The 18,614-nt window shown below is 40.3% G+C and overlaps 1 protein-coding gene across 2 annotated transcripts in view; it reads left to right on the top strand.

The window, feature by feature from the left end:
- LOC150084630 (lysosomal-trafficking regulator-like) overlaps window positions 1-18,614 on the top strand; it is an 813,382-nt gene that overhangs the window by 82,537 nt on the left and 712,231 nt on the right. For both annotated transcript variants that reach the window (XM_090375369.1, XM_090375368.1), the window contains exon 3: window positions 3,911-3,996. In XM_090375369.1, the coding sequence (XP_090231495.1) occupies window positions 3,911-3,996 (86 nt within the window). The remainder of the gene's footprint in view (window positions 1-3,910; window positions 3,997-18,614) is intronic.

Raw genomic sequence — 18,614 nt, 5'->3', positions numbered from 1 at the left:
TCTGATAGAGGAGTATAAAGCCTTGAATGGTTTGAGAATGCTCAGTGCAGATGGGATTCTTTATCAGAATAATCACTTGAGAGGGCATAAATTCAGATTGAGGAAAGACAGATGTAGGATAGATGTGCGGAAATTTGCATTTAGCCAGCGGGTAGTTGGTTGGTAGAACAGACGTCCATCCCTTGTTGTGGAAGTTGATAGTGTATACAAATTTAAGGCTCAGCTGGACAGGTATTTCGAACGAACGGAGGGGTGAAATGGAACTGGTTTTTTTTTTTTTTTTTTTGGCTGATGCTGCATAAGCTTGCTTTCTTGTACCATATGCCTCTACTAATGCTAATTCAAAGAAGCTGGTGTGTTTTTAGTGCAATGAATTTAAAGCGGGCCATGTTGACATTGAAGATCGACATCATTGCCACGATTTTTCGTGATCGCCAAAGCTTTCTGTTGGTGGGTTTCTTGCTGAAGGGAGGAACAATCAGTGCACAGCTTTACTGTGCAATTTTGGAAAACTGAAAGCGAACATTCGACGCAAACGACCAGGACTCCTGACAAGCGGCATGATTTTTGTTGCATGACAACACAATTTCACATTCCACACCACTTGCGAGTGGTTGCACCGTAATCATTGGGAAACTCTGTCACATATCTCCTACAGCCCAGATTTAGCACCTTGAGACTTCCATTTGTTCGGCCCTCTGAAAAAACACCTTTGAGGAAAGCATTTCACCACGGATGAGGATGTTCATCAGGCGGTGCGATGTTGGTTTCTGTGTGTGGGCACAGGCTTCTTCAGTACTAGTATTGATAAACTAATCCATCGTTGGGACAAGTGCATCAATAATACTGGAGACCTTGTGCAGAAGTAGTGCACATTCACTTATTTCTTGGTGTATAATTTCAACTTCGTATTATTAAACATCATTGAGAGAAAAAATGTGTTGCTTTACTTTTTGGAAACCCCTGTAGAATACAGGAACTCCCTGACTTACATAATACTCGACTTATTTAAATTTGACTTTACGTAAGTTTTTGCTAGCTGGTGCAAACTGAAAAATATATGGAATCACATTTTGCATCTGTAGGGATAAATGGAGGTATTGCAAAAATATCGTAATGTGAACCCAATAACATATTGTTTTTTTTTGTAATTCGTTTCAAGTCCTTAGAAATTGAACTTTTTGCTTTATTATTATTAAGCTATTTATCTCTATAAAAGATGATTTTTATAATCAAAATTGCACTACACTTTTATCGTTATTGTATATTCTGTTACAAGAATCAATTTTGAACACCTTTGTGACGTTTTTATAAAGCAATTTTTTGGAGGTCGCGACCAAAAAACAATAAAGGCAATATACACTTTCCCATTTATTGGACTTTTTTGTTATTGCAATCTATTATAAATGGGTAGTAAACTCGATCTTATTGCATTTGAGATAATACCAATAACTGCAATTGTGTGGGTTTTTATGCTATTAGGGTGAAATGTGTTCCCCTTCACTGAAATCTTCAAACATAGAAAAAACAAATTTTCAGAAACTTCTCTTCCTATTTACATATTACAATGATGAAGGGAAAGGGACCAATGGAAAGTGCAAGTGCTGGCAGTGCCAGGAAACTAAACAAAATTGATTAAGAAATACGAAGCAGGACAAAGTTTGTCATCTATTGCAAGGGAATTAGGTCTCACTGCTTAAATGCTTTGAAAGGATCAAAGCATTTAAGATCAACAGTGATCACTAAAGAGCATTCAGATGCTATATCGAAGATGGAACAGCTATTAATAATATGGATGGAAAATCAGATTCAGAAGTGAGTACCCCTGCGTCCAGTGGCCATTCAAGCAAAAGCAACAAGTATTTATGAATATATTAAGGATAAGTATGGCAAACCCCAAGCCAGGGTTGTGGCAAGCAATGGGTGGTTTAATAGGTTCAAGCATCGTGCTGGTTTCCAAAACATTAAAGTATGCGGTGAAGTCGCCAGTGCTGGATCTGCAGCTGCAGAGAAATTTTGTGATGTGTTGGAAAAAATTATTGGTGAAGGCGGCTATTCAACATAGCAAATTTTTAACATTGACGAGACTGCTCTCTGTTGGAAAAAATCCCAGATCGAACATACATTGCTTAAGAGGAAAAGACAATGCCAGGTTTCAAGGCTTCAAAAGATAGCGCCACACTCTTGCTTGACGCTAATGCAATGCAGCGGGAGATTACAGATTAATACCACTACTTGTGTACCATTCTGGAAATCCTCATGCATTTAAGGGCATCACTAAAGCCACCCTACCCATGCATTTCCAATCAAACCAGAGAGCACGGATAACAATATCTCTCTTTGAAGATTGGTTTAAATTCCACTTCGTTCTCAAGGTTGAAAAATATTGTAAAGGCAACAACGTTCCTTTCAAGATTTTGCTTCTGTTAAATAATGCTCCTGGATATCCTACGAATCTAGATGATTTCAATTTAAACGTGAGGGTCATATTTTTGCCAACATACACGACTTCACTCATCCAACCTATGGATTAGGGTGTTATTTCAATTATAAAAGCATACTATTTATGCACAACATTTGCTTAAGCATTGTCTGCAGTAGACTGTGAGAAAAATTTTATGTTAAGAGACTTTTGGAAATCTTACAGTATTTACCACTCCATCTTAACCATTAATAAGCCCTGGGCAGAAATCACTAAAAGTTGTTTAAATGGCTTATGGAATAAAATATATCCACGAAACGAAAAAGGCTTCGAAGGGTTTGAAAATAACGAATCATATGAAGAGGTTAGAGATAAGATTTTAAAGGTTTCAGACCTACTTTAGTTGGAGGTTGTTGCCAAAGACGTGAAGAGTTAACAGAGGAAGAACGGAAGGAATTATCTAACGAAGAACTTATTGACTTGCAGGCAGCGATAGTGAAAGAAGAAAATGCTGACGAAGCTCAAGATGAACAAAACGAGAAGTCGAGATGCTTCATGAAATTGCATCGGCAGTGGCGAGGTTTGAGAAGATGGATTCTGCCAGCGAACGATTCTTTAAAGGTTACAGAGGGTTGAATGATATGTTTGCTTGTTTGCTACAAAGAAATCTACGATGAAAAGAAAAAAGCCACCATCCAGTCATCCATTAATATGTTCTTTCGTAAGGATCAGCGGCCGACCCTCTTCTAAATCTCCACAGCCCTCAACCACCGCAACGGCATACTTATCAGCTGAAGAGACATCGATTCTGGCAACGATGCTCAAGAGGTAAAACTTACTGATGTTATGTTTGTCTCCTTTTTTTTTTTTTTTTTTGTAATTATAATTTTTAAATTTTTTAAATTGCATGCTTTTCTTAATTTTCCTACGCAAGAGATAAAATATTGAATAAACACAATAAATAATTCTATTTACATGTTGGTCGAACAATTCTTGTTTGATTCAATCAATACAGCAAGCATAGTTGCAAGTGCTGAACAGGCATGGGAGAAATTTTGACTTACATAGAGTTCCACAGAACACAAACCTTATGTTAATTGGAGATTGGCTGTAGTTTGTTTTTTTTATGTAATATTTGTTAAATGAGAAATATTTCATGTAATTTTTATTCACAATATTAAATGTATCCATTGTGTATATCCCTAGTTGTAAAAAAAAAAGAATAAAAAGTTAGCAAAACTGAGAGCCCATTGTTAAAATATTCACAGCTCACCACTGGTTATAGGTTTTATAATTATAAATTAATTGTAGGTTTGTTGCTAGATTCTCTTGCTGACAGAAGCCCTTCATACCAATCTTAATACATACTGAGCAGTTCATCTTTCTACTGTTTGTATATAAATTTTTAATTGAAGAAAAATAATAAAAAACAAAAAATGAAATTTCCGTAAGTGCTGAAAAGTTTACTTTGTAACTGTTTTGTTCTAGATCCATCTTTTACATGGTCACCTAGACAAAATACTTTCCTGCTGAATCTCCTTCAGTTATTAATCCAAGGGACTGCTGCAGTTTCAGTAAGTATAAATGGATATAGAAAATTAATTTTTTATGTAGTATGAGAGCTGATACCTAACCATGCACAAGGATAGATCATCATCATCATCATCAGCCATTTTCAATCCACTGCAGGATGAAGGCCTTTCCAGTTCCTTCTGTTTTGTGCAATGGCCATCCATTTACTGCCCACAAACTCATGAATTTCATCTGTCCATCTTCGTCATTGTCTTCCAGGAGGTTTTCTTCTAACTCCTCGTGGGTACCATTCTGTTATTTTCTTAGTCCATCTGTCATCATATCTTCGAAATATGTGTGCTGACCAAGACCATTTTAGTTCTTTAGTTTTGATAAGAATGTCCTTTACTTGAGTTTGCTGCCTAATCCATGTTTTTCTCTTCTTATCGAACAGTCTGATTTCCAATATAATTCGCTCCACTCTTCGCTGTGTCGTTTTTAGCTTCTCTTCCATTCTTTTGGTGAGTGCCCAAGTTTTACTTCCATAAGTCATGGTGGGGAGTATACATTGGTTCATTATTTTACATTTCAGACAAATTAGGATATTGCTCCTCCGTATGTGTATATATTTCCTGAATTTTTTTTTTTTTTTTTTTTTATGTGAACCCCAAACACCGAGAGGTATTAGAATCTATAGTACTTAGTACCGTGCTTGGGGTGGAGGTTGAGAAGACGAAAGCAGATATTTGTTGACATTGGACTTGAACTTCTGTAGATTGTAATTTTCAGGAAATAAGTATGAAGGAAGGTTGTCCAGAAAACGGCAGTTGAATGAATAAATGAGGAAGATGAAAAGTTGGTTCTGTGGGTTTGAAGTTGGACAGTAAATGGATGTTGGCTGGTGGCGGCACGAGTTCGGACTGTTTTGAAAAAGAGAGCGGGAATTATAGAAGCCAATTCAGAAGAACAGTACCCATGGAAGTATCTGTAGAAGAGGCATGCAGCAGAAACAGTACGTCTATGAGAAAGCTAGTGGAGAGACTCGGTTAGAGATGAATCATTAATTAACCTAACTGCCCTCTTCTGAATGGAATCAAGAAGCCTGAGAGAGGTTTTGGGGGCACCACCCCAGATGTGCGAACAATATTCCATGGCAGGGCGGATTTGCGATTTATACAGAGTGAGCAGCTGTTTCGAAGAAAAGTAACGCCGAGAGCAAAAGAGAAAACCAAATTTTTTAAATGCAGAGGAAGCAATATTTGTAATGTGCTTGTGCCAAGAGAATTAGAAGTCAGGGTAATCCCCAAAAGAGATATATCACTTTGCCTAGAAATCGGAGTATCACTAAAGATGAGCAGAGAGGAGTTTGCGAGATATAAGACAAGACTGAGTTTTAGAAGGGTTGAAATCAACAAAGTTGTCTTTGCCCCACTGGAGAATTACCTGAAGATCGGCATTTAAGGAATTGGAAGCAGATTTTCGAGAAGTTGAAGCTGATTGAGCAGGAAAAGGTTCCTCAAAATGGAAAGTGGAATGCATTGTGCTGTCATCGACAAAACTATGGATAGCATTTCCAGTTGATGGAAGGAGGTCATTAATATACAAGAGGAAAAGAGTGGGGGAAAGAAATGAACCTTGGGGGACACCAGAATTAGTGGAGAAATTAGAAGACAGAGCCATCTACCATCACCCTCAGTGAGCGATCAGAGAGAAAACTGGATAACCAATTACTAAAAACAGTTGGCAAACCATAAGATTGTTTAGAAGACCTTTATGCCAAACATGATCAAAAGCCTTTGAGATGTCAAGAGCAACTACTTGCGTTTCACCGAACCTTTCCATTGAATTAGTCCATGAATGGGTAACATAAGCAGAATATCACCAGTGGATCGACACTGACGGAATCCATACTGGCGATAACTGATTGGACGGACGGTTTCTTGGTAGTTTATGAGTTGGTGGGCACCACCCGCCAACTCTTAAACTACCAAGATTTTTCCATTACTTTAGATTGATTTCTCCATTACTTTAGATTGATTTCTCCATTACTTTAGAAAGAGTAGAAGTAATTGCAATGGGATGGTAATTGGATGGGAGGGATTTGTCACCCTTTTTAGTAACTGGCTAGATATGAGCAAATTTCCAAGCAGAAAGAAAAACACTTCTGGAATAAGTAAGTGAAAAAAGCCGGCAAATTATAGAAGTAAGTTCAGGAGCACAGGTTTTGAGAACAAGTGGAGAAATACCATCAGGACCTGGAGCTTTTTTAGCATCAAGGTTCATCAAAATCCTTCTGATATACTTTTGATGGAAGACCACAGGAGTCATTGAATGGAGCGTGTTGGGAATGGTGGGAGGGGTTTTACCAAGATCATTAATACATAAGCTGGAAGGAATATGTGATGCTAGCAGGTCAGCTTTATCCTTGCCTGAAGTGACAACATAACTGTCTGGTTTGGACAGAGGTGGGAACAGAGATGGGCAAAATTTGCGGCCAATAGCTTTGCCAAGAAACCAGAATGCTCGGCTACCATTAGGGCAAGAAGCAAGTTTTCTACTCTTAGCATGTTCAAACTCTAGTTTGGACTGATTAATAACTGCTCTACAATTGTTGTAGGCAGAAAATGAAACTGAAGAATTAGAAACAAGCCAATTACGATATGCAACATTCTTCTCTTGAACAGCCTTAGCACATTTATTGGAAAACCAAGGTTTAGAAAAAGGACGAGATTTTGTTGAGTGTGGGATAAAGGATTCTATTCCTGCAACAATAATTTCAGTGACACGATCTGAGCAATTGTTGACATCAGAAGTTTTGAAACAGTAATCCGACCAAGGAAAAGAAGAAAAGAAGTGTCACAGGTTATCCCATTTTGATTTCTTGTAATGCCAACAAACACGAGGTTGGGAATAGCTATGAGATAAAGGTTCCATTGGAGAAGAGACAATCACCAAGTTGTGATCTGAAGTGCCTAAAGGACCTGTCACTTCGACCGTGTACTTAGAAGGGTTGTTTGTGAGAAAAAGACCAAGCGTATTGGCTGTATGATTAGGATTGTCCGGTATTCTTGTTGGTAAATGAACAATCTGTGCTAGGTCATTAGTAATTGCAAAAGCTTCGGCATCTCGACTTACTGGGTCGGTGTGACTAGAAAACAGAAGCCAGCTGGAGTTTTGAACATTAAAATCACTAATGAAAATTACCTCACTGTTAGGAAAGTTGAACTGGAAAAAGTTAAGTTGCAAAGAGAGGAAGTCGAAGAGCTCCAAGTGATTAGTGTAGTTGGGAGAACGGCAGAGACAACAGATGAATTTGACACAATGAGGTAGAGAGATTTTAAGCCAGAGAAGATCAAAGAGAGGAGATTCCAAATTGCCAAGTCTCTGACAGGGAATATCAGAAAGGACATACGCACAAGTACCACCTTTGAGGCAAAAGGAATCATACAGCGAATAATTTGGGCATCTGAGATGAGCAGTAGTTGAATCAACCGATAACTGAGATTCTGTCAGAAAAAAGTACATGGGGTTTGGCAGACTGCAAGTGGAAATGGACATGATCGAGATTAGAATTGAGACCACGTATATTTGTGAAATGAATTAAGAAGTGCTTGGGAGGTTTAGATCTTTTCGCAGATAAGCTTGCTCTATTAGTTTGACAACTCATGGTGTATTCAATAGTAAGAAAAAGTGGGTGGGTCATGCTGTATGAAGTAATGAAATTTTTGGATATGGCCTACACGTGGTAAGAATATACCGAAATCCTTGACATAACATGGCCTCGACAATGCTCCCCGCATGCACACTACTCGGACTCCCTCGAGTCACTATCTGGCAGAGTAGAGGTAGCAACATTATACACTAGCTGGTCCGGAAGCCTCCTAGAGAGTTACCAATAGGTTCGGTCTGGTGTACTAACTAGCGGCCGGCCTGTGAACACCATTTTAGAGCTGTACCCTCGAAATGTAAGGAATATTGGATCTCGCCAAGACGTTCATCATAACCTCAAAAGTCATCAATCATACTGCATGATGGAAGAGATAGGGAAGGGTTGACCGGAACTTAGCTCTAAAAACTAAACATGGGTTCCACCACTTCAAGCCTCCAATAAGCAAAGTGGTGGTACTTCACTGGTTGATGAGATACCACCTAGTACTGCCTGGTAACATAGAGGGGCAGCGTTCCTCCATGTGTGTGGGCACCATACCTCGACCCCTGCTTACATTGGTTCACACCTGGGTGGTTACCCACCATGTACTTGTGCATGGAGGTTATACCCAGGATTACTAACAGTCCCACCATCGTGAATGTGCAAGCAGAGTATTTGGCTGTCACAAGCCGCCCGGACTTCGCCGAAATTGGGTCCACTTGACTTGAGTGTCACCCGAAATCAGTTCCATTAGCGTTTTAGGCTCCCAGGTAGCAAGTACAGCTTGTGTGACCTATCTAAGGGAATGTCTGTGACAACCTCAAGGAATGCTATTCTTTTCTTGACTTTTAGCCATTTATCATTATTACAGCCAACGACTTGTCCCAGATAAGTATATGACTGCACCTTTTTAGATACTTCTCCTTCAATCATTATATCCCTTTCTGTAGCATACTTGTTTATTACTTTTGTTTCGGCCATATTCAGCTTAAGTCCAAAATCCGGCTAGGGTAAAGAAAGCCTGCACAAGATGGTGCCAAAGTTCGATGAAATTTACCGGTAAAAGTACTTTGCCGTAACGGCATTTGTATTGTTGCTCGCTCTGTAAACAGACAGTGGGTGTTATCGGTCTGGAGTAGAGTTTAATCCCACGGGAGATTGAAATTCTCCCGAAGTAGAGGAGGGCTAATCTGACCTTTTTGTCTTTAGAATCACTGATTGAATTATCTAAATGAATCATGAACAGAGTGATATTGGAAGTTCTGGCATCGTAAAAAATGTTCGTAACATAGCTTCACCAGTAAACCTTTTGGAAGTTTGCCATGCTCCTCGTGTGGGCTTCCTTTGCCTTTTTTTTTTTTTCCTCTTAATAAACAATTTATCTACTAGTCCACCAGTGATTCTAAAGAAAAAAGGTCAGGTTACCCCCTCCACATCGCTAGGGTTTCAAACTCCCATAGGATTCAATTTCTACTACTGACCGATAACACCCTCTGTATGTTTACTGAGCTAGCAATAATAGAAATTACATTACGGCAAAGTACTTTTACCGGTAAATTTCAACGAACTTTTGCGTGCTTCTCGTGCAGGCTTTCTTTACTTCGCCCAAAATCCTTACTAACTCTGCATAACTGATTTAGGTTTTCCTCTAATTCTTTGGGATTGTGGCTTATGATTACAATGTCATCTGCAAATTGTAAATGGTTTAAGTACTCTCCATTCACACTGACTCCTTTCTACGACCAGTCTAATCTTCTGAAAGCTTCCCCAAGGGTAGCTGTAAACAACTTGGGAGATAAATTCTATAGGTAGGACCAACTGATGATGTTACCAACAGCAAATTCAAAATGGGAAGCATTCAAAGAATTCATCTTGGAAGCTACTAGGCTTTTAGGCTGAAATGGATGTCAGATGAACTAATGAGACATTTGGCAGAGAAGAAAAATGCATGGGATACATATAAATTAATGGGTGACATGGAAGCCTATGATAGATATAAGCTGGTCTGTAACCAAGTCACTAAGGAGATTAGGCAGCAAAGGATGCAAAGAAAAACAGAAAAGAGTTCTTTACCTATGTAAACTCTAGAAGGAATGGGATCAATCAGATTGGTCCACTGGATATTGATGGTTCAACTGTTGATGATCCTGCTCAGGTGGCTAACAAACTAAATGAGTATTTTGCATCTACATTCTCCCATGAGGAGTTATTCAGGGAGGGGAATGTCAGAGGTGAGTTAAACTCTGGCAGTTAGCTGGATGATTTTGTAATAACTGAGAGGAAAGTGGAGGAGAAATTGTTGAAGATAAACATAAAAAAGTCAGCCGGGGTGGACGGGATCTATCCAGTTATATTGAAGGAGGCAGCAAATGAAGTAAGCAAGCCCTTACCCATAATTGTGAGAGCTTCTTTGGACTCAGGGGAGGTACCCATGGACTGGAGATGTGCAAATGTGACCCCAATTCGCAAAGGAGGATCAAAGCATGGCACAAGTAATTATAGACCTGTTAGTTTAACTTCTGTTCCAGGAAAATTAATGTAGGCACTGGTTAAAGAAGCACTTCAAGATCATCTAGACAAGACTAAAGTTATAGCTCGGACACAGCATGGTTTTGTTAAGGGAAAATCTTGCTTGGCCAATTTGATTGGATACTATGATGTGGTCACAAAGGAAGTGAATGCAGGGAATAACTTTGATATCATATATTTGGATCTTAGAAAGGCTTTTGATACTGTTGCACATGGAAGACTGGTGCAGAAATCGGGGCAGTGTGGCATTGGAGGCAAATTGCTGCTATGTATAAAGTGATGGTTGAGTGGGAGAAGACAGAGTGGTAATCAATGGACACTGCTCATCGTGGACTAATGTTATTGGTGGAGTCCCTCAGGGTTCAGTTTTGGGTCCATTGTTGTTTTCTGTATTTATAAATGATATTGATGATGGTATATCAAGCTTAATGTCCAAGTTTGCAGATGATACGAAGGTTGGCATGGTTGAGGACACTAACGGCAGTATGCTACTGCAACAGCATCTAGAAAAGTTGAGCAGATGAGCTGAGAGGTGGCAAATGAAGTTTAACATTGACAAATGTAAAGTACTGCATATGGGAAGCAGCAACCTCAGAGTAACATATTAACTCTGTGGTACTACACTGACAGGGTATAGAGTATTTTTGGGTCTAACGGCACGAGGGATTTACCCCATCTCCGCGTGTGTTCTTTGTATCGAGGACAGTACGCTGTCAATGCCAGATGTTTAAAAGTGTGTGGGTCATGTGTTGTGTAATATGTTGTGCCCCTTGTTCTTCTGGCTTGTTAGCCGCCTGGCCCTAGATGGGACCTGTCGTTTATGTACTCCGCCACGTGGAGGCAAGCCAGGTGTTCCCTTAAAGTTTGCTCTGGCAGGTCCTACCACCTATTTTCTTGAGATTTCAGTGGCTAGGACCTAAAAAAAAAAAAATATATATATATATATATATATATATATATATATATAAAATAAATAAAGAAATAAATAAAAAATAATTAAAATAAAAATTCTTCTTTTCTTTTGGGCACTGATGGTACATTATATGCTACTTAGAGGGACTATAAGGAATAAGCACTGGAGGTGATAAGATTTCCTAATACGTCGGGAATGAATTTTGGTGTTTTAAATTTGTACGTGTGGGGCAGGCACTGTTGTAAGGAGAAAGAGATGGGAGCGGAGGTGGAAGACTGGGCAGTTGGAAATTGGAAGTAAGAGGTCTATAGGGAAGATGACCCCTGTTGAAATAGTGGGGCATGCCCATGCCCCACCAGAGGAGAATGAGGGACTGCAGGAGGGGGAGGAGACAGCAGGCCATCCCCTCTCCCCCTGCTAGGGAAAGAAGAGTAAAAATCAGGCTAGACAGAGCCTGGGCGCTATATGGCTGTATGGCATCATAAGATGCAATCTTCAAGGTCCGAGTCCAAATTGCAATCTTCCTCTTTGCATTGATCCGGTGGAGGTCCAAGTCCAGAAGTCAGGTCCAGTTTGTTACGTTCATGTGTTGTTATTTGCTTCAGGTGATCACTAGTTCAGAGTTTCGCAGTCATCTCAGTTAGTTACGTCTGTGTTTTCATAGGTTAGTGATGATGTGGCAGGGATCTTTATCTTTCAAAGAGTTCGTGGGCAAAGACGGTGAAAGCCTGGTAATTATCTTCTTCTTGCAATATTATTTCTTCTTGGTCTTTTAGCAGGAGTTGATGCGTGTATATAGCTGACATCTGAGGTCCTCATAGTTGTCACAGTCATGGTTTTTTTTCCCCAGGTTTCCTCCTGACCGCAGTTACAGCTCGGGTTGTCGGAGATTCCCAACTCTTGGAGTTTCCCTCTGAAGGAGCCATGTCCAGTAAGAAGGAAGGTGGTGTGCAAGCCAGGGGAAAACCAGGACAGGGAAGTAGGATATACCGTGCTGACATCGGGTATAAATTTTTTGGTGACTTGCCCTTTTGTGGTAAGATTCCATTTATTTTGCCAGATAGATTGCAGGTGTTCCCTTAACCTCTTATTTTCTGAGGATTTGCTTTTCTCTGAATCTGTTGTGTAACCTAGATAAGTTTGGAGATAAGTTCTTCCTTTCGAATGTTGGTGTAGCAGCCCACAGCGCACAATCTCCAGGTCCAGGGGAAGGAAGCCCGCCAGGAGCTTCCTTCCCCTTCCTTCCCCTAATGCTGGAGCGCATGGGTGCTCACGGGGCAGCAGGCCCTTGCTGTTGTTGTCAATAGCATAGATCGGTGGATCAACTCCAGCTTTTTCTTGTTGGCTTATGTGTTTGCTTTCTGATACCAGGCACCTGCACCATAGGCAAGGATAGGGATGAAGAGAGCTTTGTATAGAAGGGAGAGGGCCCTCTTCTTTAGTCCCCAGTCCCTCTTGGTGATTTTGGTTATCAGGGCGGAGAGCCTCCTTGTTTTTGTTCTGACATAACAGAGATGAGATGTGAAGTTCAAGTTTCGGTCTAGTATTATTCCTAAGTATTTTAGTTCCTGTTTGAGTTTGATGGTCGCTCCATTTATTTTGATTAGTGGTGGTCTGCCAGGGTCAAGGTGACCCCTGAGGAGTATTGAGTTTGTTTTTTGGTTGAGATCGTTAGAAGATTCCTCTTGGCCCAATCCTGTAGCATGTGTGTGGCATGATTGCCTATGGCCTCCATTTGAGTCCTGCTGTCTGCTTGAAGCATCATAATCAGATCATCAGCGTATGCCTGTGTAATGACATTTGGAACATCCAGGTTTAAAAACTCATCAGGCACCAGGTTCCACAGGAGCGGCCCCAGGATGGATCCCTGGGGGCAGCCCCTGTAATCCGGTCTGGATACAGAGGTAAAGGGCGTGCTGACTGATTTTTCGGTTTTCCAGGTAAGATTTCATGCAGCGAAATAATTTAATGGGATTTCAGCCCGTCGGAGCCTGGCCAGAACACTGGGCCACCAGAGGGAGTCAAAGGCTCCAGCGAAGTCAATTGAGATGAGGAGGAAATATTTCCTGTTACCGTTTCTGACTGCATCGATGATCCTCTCGAAGGCATCAGTGGTGGAGCATCCCCTCCTGAAACCAAATTGGTTTCTTGACATCAATTGAGCATTCTGGTAACGGTTTTCGATTCTGTGGTAGATGAGTCGTTCAACGAGCTTACTCAGCATCGACAGCAGAGCGTTAGGCCTGTATGAGCCTGGCACGTCCTGGGGTTAAGTGGGGTTTTTCAGGATAAGTCTGACTCGGGCTGTCTTCCACGAAATTGGAAAGAAACCCTCTGTGATGCATTGATTTGCTAGGTTTAATATAGTATCCGGTATAATTTCCACTGCCTTTTTTAGTATTTCCGGCTCTATTTGATCTTCGCCGGGAGTTTTCCTGTTTTGCATTTTGGCTGCAGCTATGTTGAGTTCCGTTATCGTGAAAGGGGGCTCCACTGTCTGGGTGGAGTATTTATCATTCCCCTCGCAGAGAGTTCTCTGTTCGGCGTGTATGGAATTGTTGAAGGTAGGAGGATATGGTCCAATATATTATTAATGGAAGAGTGCGAGGATATGGTGTATGTCCCTTGAGGTGTTAAGGTGGCAGCAACGACTTCTCCCCTGGTGAATTTACTGGTGGTGATTTTATATACCAATCCCCAGGGGTCTATATTTCCCACTGTGTATACAAGGTCTTTCCAGGAGTGTCTCTTTCTTGTTTTAATTTGAGCCGTATATTGGTTCCTGACCTCCCGGTATTGCTGTCTGAGTATGTCAACCTCTGCTTGGGGCCAAGATCTGCGTGCCCTTTGGAACCTTTTTTGGGCATTATTCACTCACTGTCTTATTGCCTGGAGTTCTGGTGACCACCAGTGGACCACTTTGGGAATGGGCTTCTTCTTCCTGATGGCCATGTTTGCTGCTTCAGTTATAAGTTGCGTTACTTTTTGTTGGTGTTGGTCTGGAATGAGATATTTTGGGTCGAAATTCCTGGCTTTTTCCATCAATGTTTGTTGGACTAAGTTCCAGTCTGCTTTTTGGATGGCTTATCTTGGCGAGAGGAATCTAAGTGGATACTGCGCTACGAGGAAGTGGTGGAGGTCAATGGTTAGGACTCTGTGGGCCGAGGTAGTCCAGTGTTCTTGTACCACCCAGGGGGAGAGATGCCCAACAATCGACCGAGTGGCCAGAGTTACATCTATATTTGCCTCCCATAGTGTGCTGGAGAAAGTTGATGATTGATTAGGTCTGTTCAGAACTGCTAGATTACTGTTGGAGATGTAATCCTCCAGGCGCTGACCATTTCTTGCACCCCCACGGTCTGGTCTTTCACTGTGCCAAGCAGGGGATCTGCAGTTGGCAGCCATTCCTACTATGAGTTTGGCATTCTGCATTTGTAGTTGGATATTTTGCAAATATCTTGTCACGGGCAATATATCTTCTCCCGGACGGGCATATATAGAGGTGACATAAAATTCCCCTAACAGTGAGGCTATATGGGCACATACGGCCCAGTTTGTACATAGGTCTGAGATCTTGGTTACTGTGAGGTCAGGATTCCGGACAGCGATGGCAGCCCACGGGTTGTCTCTATCAACTTGTATGATCTTGTAATGTAGGCGGTAGCCTTTTACTTCTTTGTTGTAGGTGTAGGGCTCCTGTAGCATTAGTATGTCATAATTTTCTTCCGTGGCTTTTTTAGCCATTTGTACGGCAACAGCCTTAGATCTCTGAGCATTGTGCTGTGCGAATTTAATCTTTGTTTGATTATAGTGATTCCTGTTATTCCCCATAGTCGGTTCTGTTTTGTTGTGCACTCTTAGCCTTTATGTAGATTGGACACTTATTATCTCGTAGTGAGTGATCAAATGGCAGCTTCGTTTCTTTACAGTTCACACAAATTGCAGGTTCTGCTTTCCTGGGGCAAAATGCGAATTCATGTCCAATGTCCGCACAATGGCCATAGGTAGGCTGTGTTTGCTTACAGGTGTGGGTCATGTGACCAAAGCGGCGGCACCTGTAGCATTTGGGAACAGCCACATGCTCACGAAAACAATGACTAATTTTTTCTCCTTTCGATTTCTTTTTACTTATAGGTTTCGTGGGCTTTATCACTTTCAGAAAGTTGTAATATTCCTCGTTGATATCTTGGTTCTGAGCAGTCAGCAAAATCTCAAACTTGATCGGCGCCTCTGTAGCCAGGTGGGAAGGAGCAGCAGTGCGTAGCACACGCTTCTTGATTAGACCGGGGTTTGAGCCCGTCACCATCAAATACGGAGGATGCGGAAAGGTCATTCAGGGAATGACCACCGCATATCCCGGAGCAATATGGCCTTAGTTGCTAATGCTCCTAAAGACCAAATAACAAACAAACAAACTTGATCTTAGGTTCCAGTACATACTGCTTTTTTCTCCTCTTCTGTTATCTCAAAGACCTTGGTATTATTTACTTGAGTTAGTTTTTTCCTTTCTTTTCTTACATCTATATCAAGTGTGCACCTTATCGTTCGTTGATCACTTCCAACATTTTCCTTGTTCAGGACGGTAACATCATTCACGATATATCTTCTGTTAGTTAGGATGAAGTTGATTTCATTAGTTGTTAATCCATTTTGACCCCTCCATGTCCACTTTCTGTTCATCCTTTTCTTGAAAAAAGTGTTCATTACTGACAGGCCTTGAGATTCTGCGAATTCCACAAGTCTTTCACCTCTTTCATTGCTTTCACCATTCCAAAATTTCCTATAGTTTCCCTTTCTGCACTGTTCTGTCTCTCTCTAACCTTAGCATTGAAGTTCCCCATAATGATAGTGTAGTGGGTTTTCTGATCGTTTAGAAGATTCTCAATTTCTATGTACATTTCTTCAACCTCTTCATCATCATGGCTCAATGTTGGTGCATAAATCAAATTAGTGTGTATCTCTTAGAAATCCTGGATTGTTGGTAATAATGCTCAAATAAAATAGCTCCATCAAACTAGCATAAAAAATGTCAACATGAAAAGATATTTTATTCCTATCGTATTAGGCATTAATTTGTACAATCACATTTTATGCAACATATTTTAACATAGTGGGAACTTTTTCGCTTGGAGCAGCACTTTGTTGAAATTCATTTTGTATAATTTATTTAAACTTAGTGCTGCAATCATTAAAGTTCACAGGTGAAAACGTGAAAGGAGCTAAAGTCAAACAGCTTTTATTAACTGCACATAAAAAGTTAATTTTTGATTTTATAATAACATATTAGTGCAATATGTTAGTGCAAATGCATCATATTAGTACGCAGCTAAACTCTGAATTAGCACAAATATGCAAAGGCAACATCATTTAAGTTATATCTCATATTGTGCATACCTTTGCAGCGAGTTGCCATGATATTGCACTACTTCGAATAAGTAATGCTTTACAAAAGGAGAAGATTGTTGTTACTTATTCTCAGCGGATACCACCACTCAGATGGCATGGGCCAAAAGAAGCATGGCCAAACAGCTCTGAAACGGTGCCGTCTGGGATGTGGTATCCACTGAGAATAAGTAACAACAGTCTTCTCCTTTTGGTAAAGCAGTATTTATTCGAAGTAGTGCAATATCATGGCAACTCGTTGCAAAGGTATTCACAATATTTAGAAATTCTAAATTCTAAACTCCCCTTCAATCTTTCCCCAATTTGGAACCTCTCGAGATTAAAGTTCCCACATGTCAAAAAAGGCATCACGAGAGTATAATTTTTTATTCTTAAAATACCATGCGCATTCTCTCCCCACACATTTGTCAACTGAAGACGTTCTTTAACTAACGAAAGTCCTCGTAAAGACTATTGGCTTCACCGGATTCACTTACATAGTTTTTAATTATTCTTCTTTCTTTTATTTCGATGACAACCAAGGATTGGATGTGTACACTTCTGTTTCCTTGCGCCCATTTAACTCAGTCAACTTTTACCTACTTCCCTCCCTTTCAATTTAACAATTCAACTTAAACATTAACCACGCTACCCAAGTAAATCATCGCAGATTTATTTCAAGGTGAGTACCGCTTTTTAAGCTTTCGCTATTCTTTTCTGGATTTATTACCTCAATTCAATCCCATAGGTGTATGCCTCCAGGAGACATTCTTGTCACCCAAAATTTTGCCAAAATTCTCAAATTATATGATCTACAGACAAGATAGGAACTCAGTCTTCAGCACGTGGAAGAGTAGCCATTCTTGTTCTACCGTACCCTCCAGATCTATGCAATTAAGAACGAATCTAGAAGCTACGGCTGCTCGCATTACAGTGGATATTTCAGTTACCCTTGTTTCCCTTTATATTCTGTTATCTCTACCACTTCCGAAATCAGAACTTGACAACCACATTACTCAACTCCAGTTTATCTTTTTGTTGACTTGAATGGACACCTCTTTTAGGGATTCACTACAATGGATAGCAAAAGCAAATTGATTGAGGAATTTATAAATAAGAATGTTCTTAATTTACTGAACTCTGGATCTCTTACCTGTATCCACCCACCTACAGGATCTACTTCTGCAGTGGACTTGTCAATTTGTTCGCCATTCATCTTTCCAATTATGGCATGGTCTGTATTATTGATCCCTTGAATAGCGATCACTTTCCAACCATTTGCTCAATACAAACAGTGGTAACTCAAAATCCTGATCAACAATCCAATTGGAAGTTTAATATGGTGAATTGGGATGGCAATTCTTCCAAAATACTTTTAGATAGAATTCATGTTCAACAGAAACCAGTTGATGATGTAACCACTTGCAAAATTAACCAGATTCTGACTGCAGCTAAGCATCTGACCAGATGCTTCTATTGCAAAATCCAAGACATATCACACCCACCGAAATCACTGGTGGAAATGTAGAGTGCTTTAATGCCAAATTGGAGAAAAATCGTGCTTGGAGTAATTTCTGTATGTATCCTACCACCAGTGACTTAATTGCTTATAAGTGACTCAAAGCAAAAGCAAGATAAATTATACGTAAATCAAAATATGACTCGTGCATTGTTTGCCTCAATCATAAGAAGAGACACCAACATAGGGCTCATCTGGAGAAGGATATAGACCCTAAATGGCAAATTGCTCGGCTACCCTCTCCAATACTTCATTGGAAAGGGAAAGACTTATCTACCTCTAAAGAAGTTGTTAATGCATTAGCAGAATTGTTCTCCACAATTTCTGCTTTGGCTTCCTGTGCATCCTCTTTCCAAAACATTAAAGCAGATGCAGAATGTCATAAAATTAACTTCTTCACACGCCACTCCTTCTCATACAACCAACCCTTTACATTAACAGAACTCAAAGAATCATTAAAAAGATCATGCAATAGTGCCACAGGCCCAGATGGTATTCATTACATTTTGCTGAAGCATTTACCTGAAAAGCAATTGGATCTTCTGTGAAAATGCCTGTCCTTCTTCCTTGCATCATCCTTTCATTATTGCTATACCAAAACCAGGCAAAGATCCTTCCCTGATTCAAAATTATAGGCCCATATCTCTCAAAAGCTGCTTGGGTAAAATTTTCGAAAGGATGTTTCACA

The sequence above is a fragment of the Mastigoproctus giganteus genome, chromosome 6 (genome assembly GCF_048544385.1).
Source record: "Mastigoproctus giganteus isolate SK-2022 chromosome 6, ASM4854438v1, whole genome shotgun sequence".
NCBI lineage: Eukaryota > Metazoa > Arthropoda > Arachnida > Uropygi > Thelyphonidae > Mastigoproctus > Mastigoproctus giganteus.
Note: the sequence above shows the minus strand (reverse complement) of the source record. Positions and strands in the feature narration are given on the sequence as shown.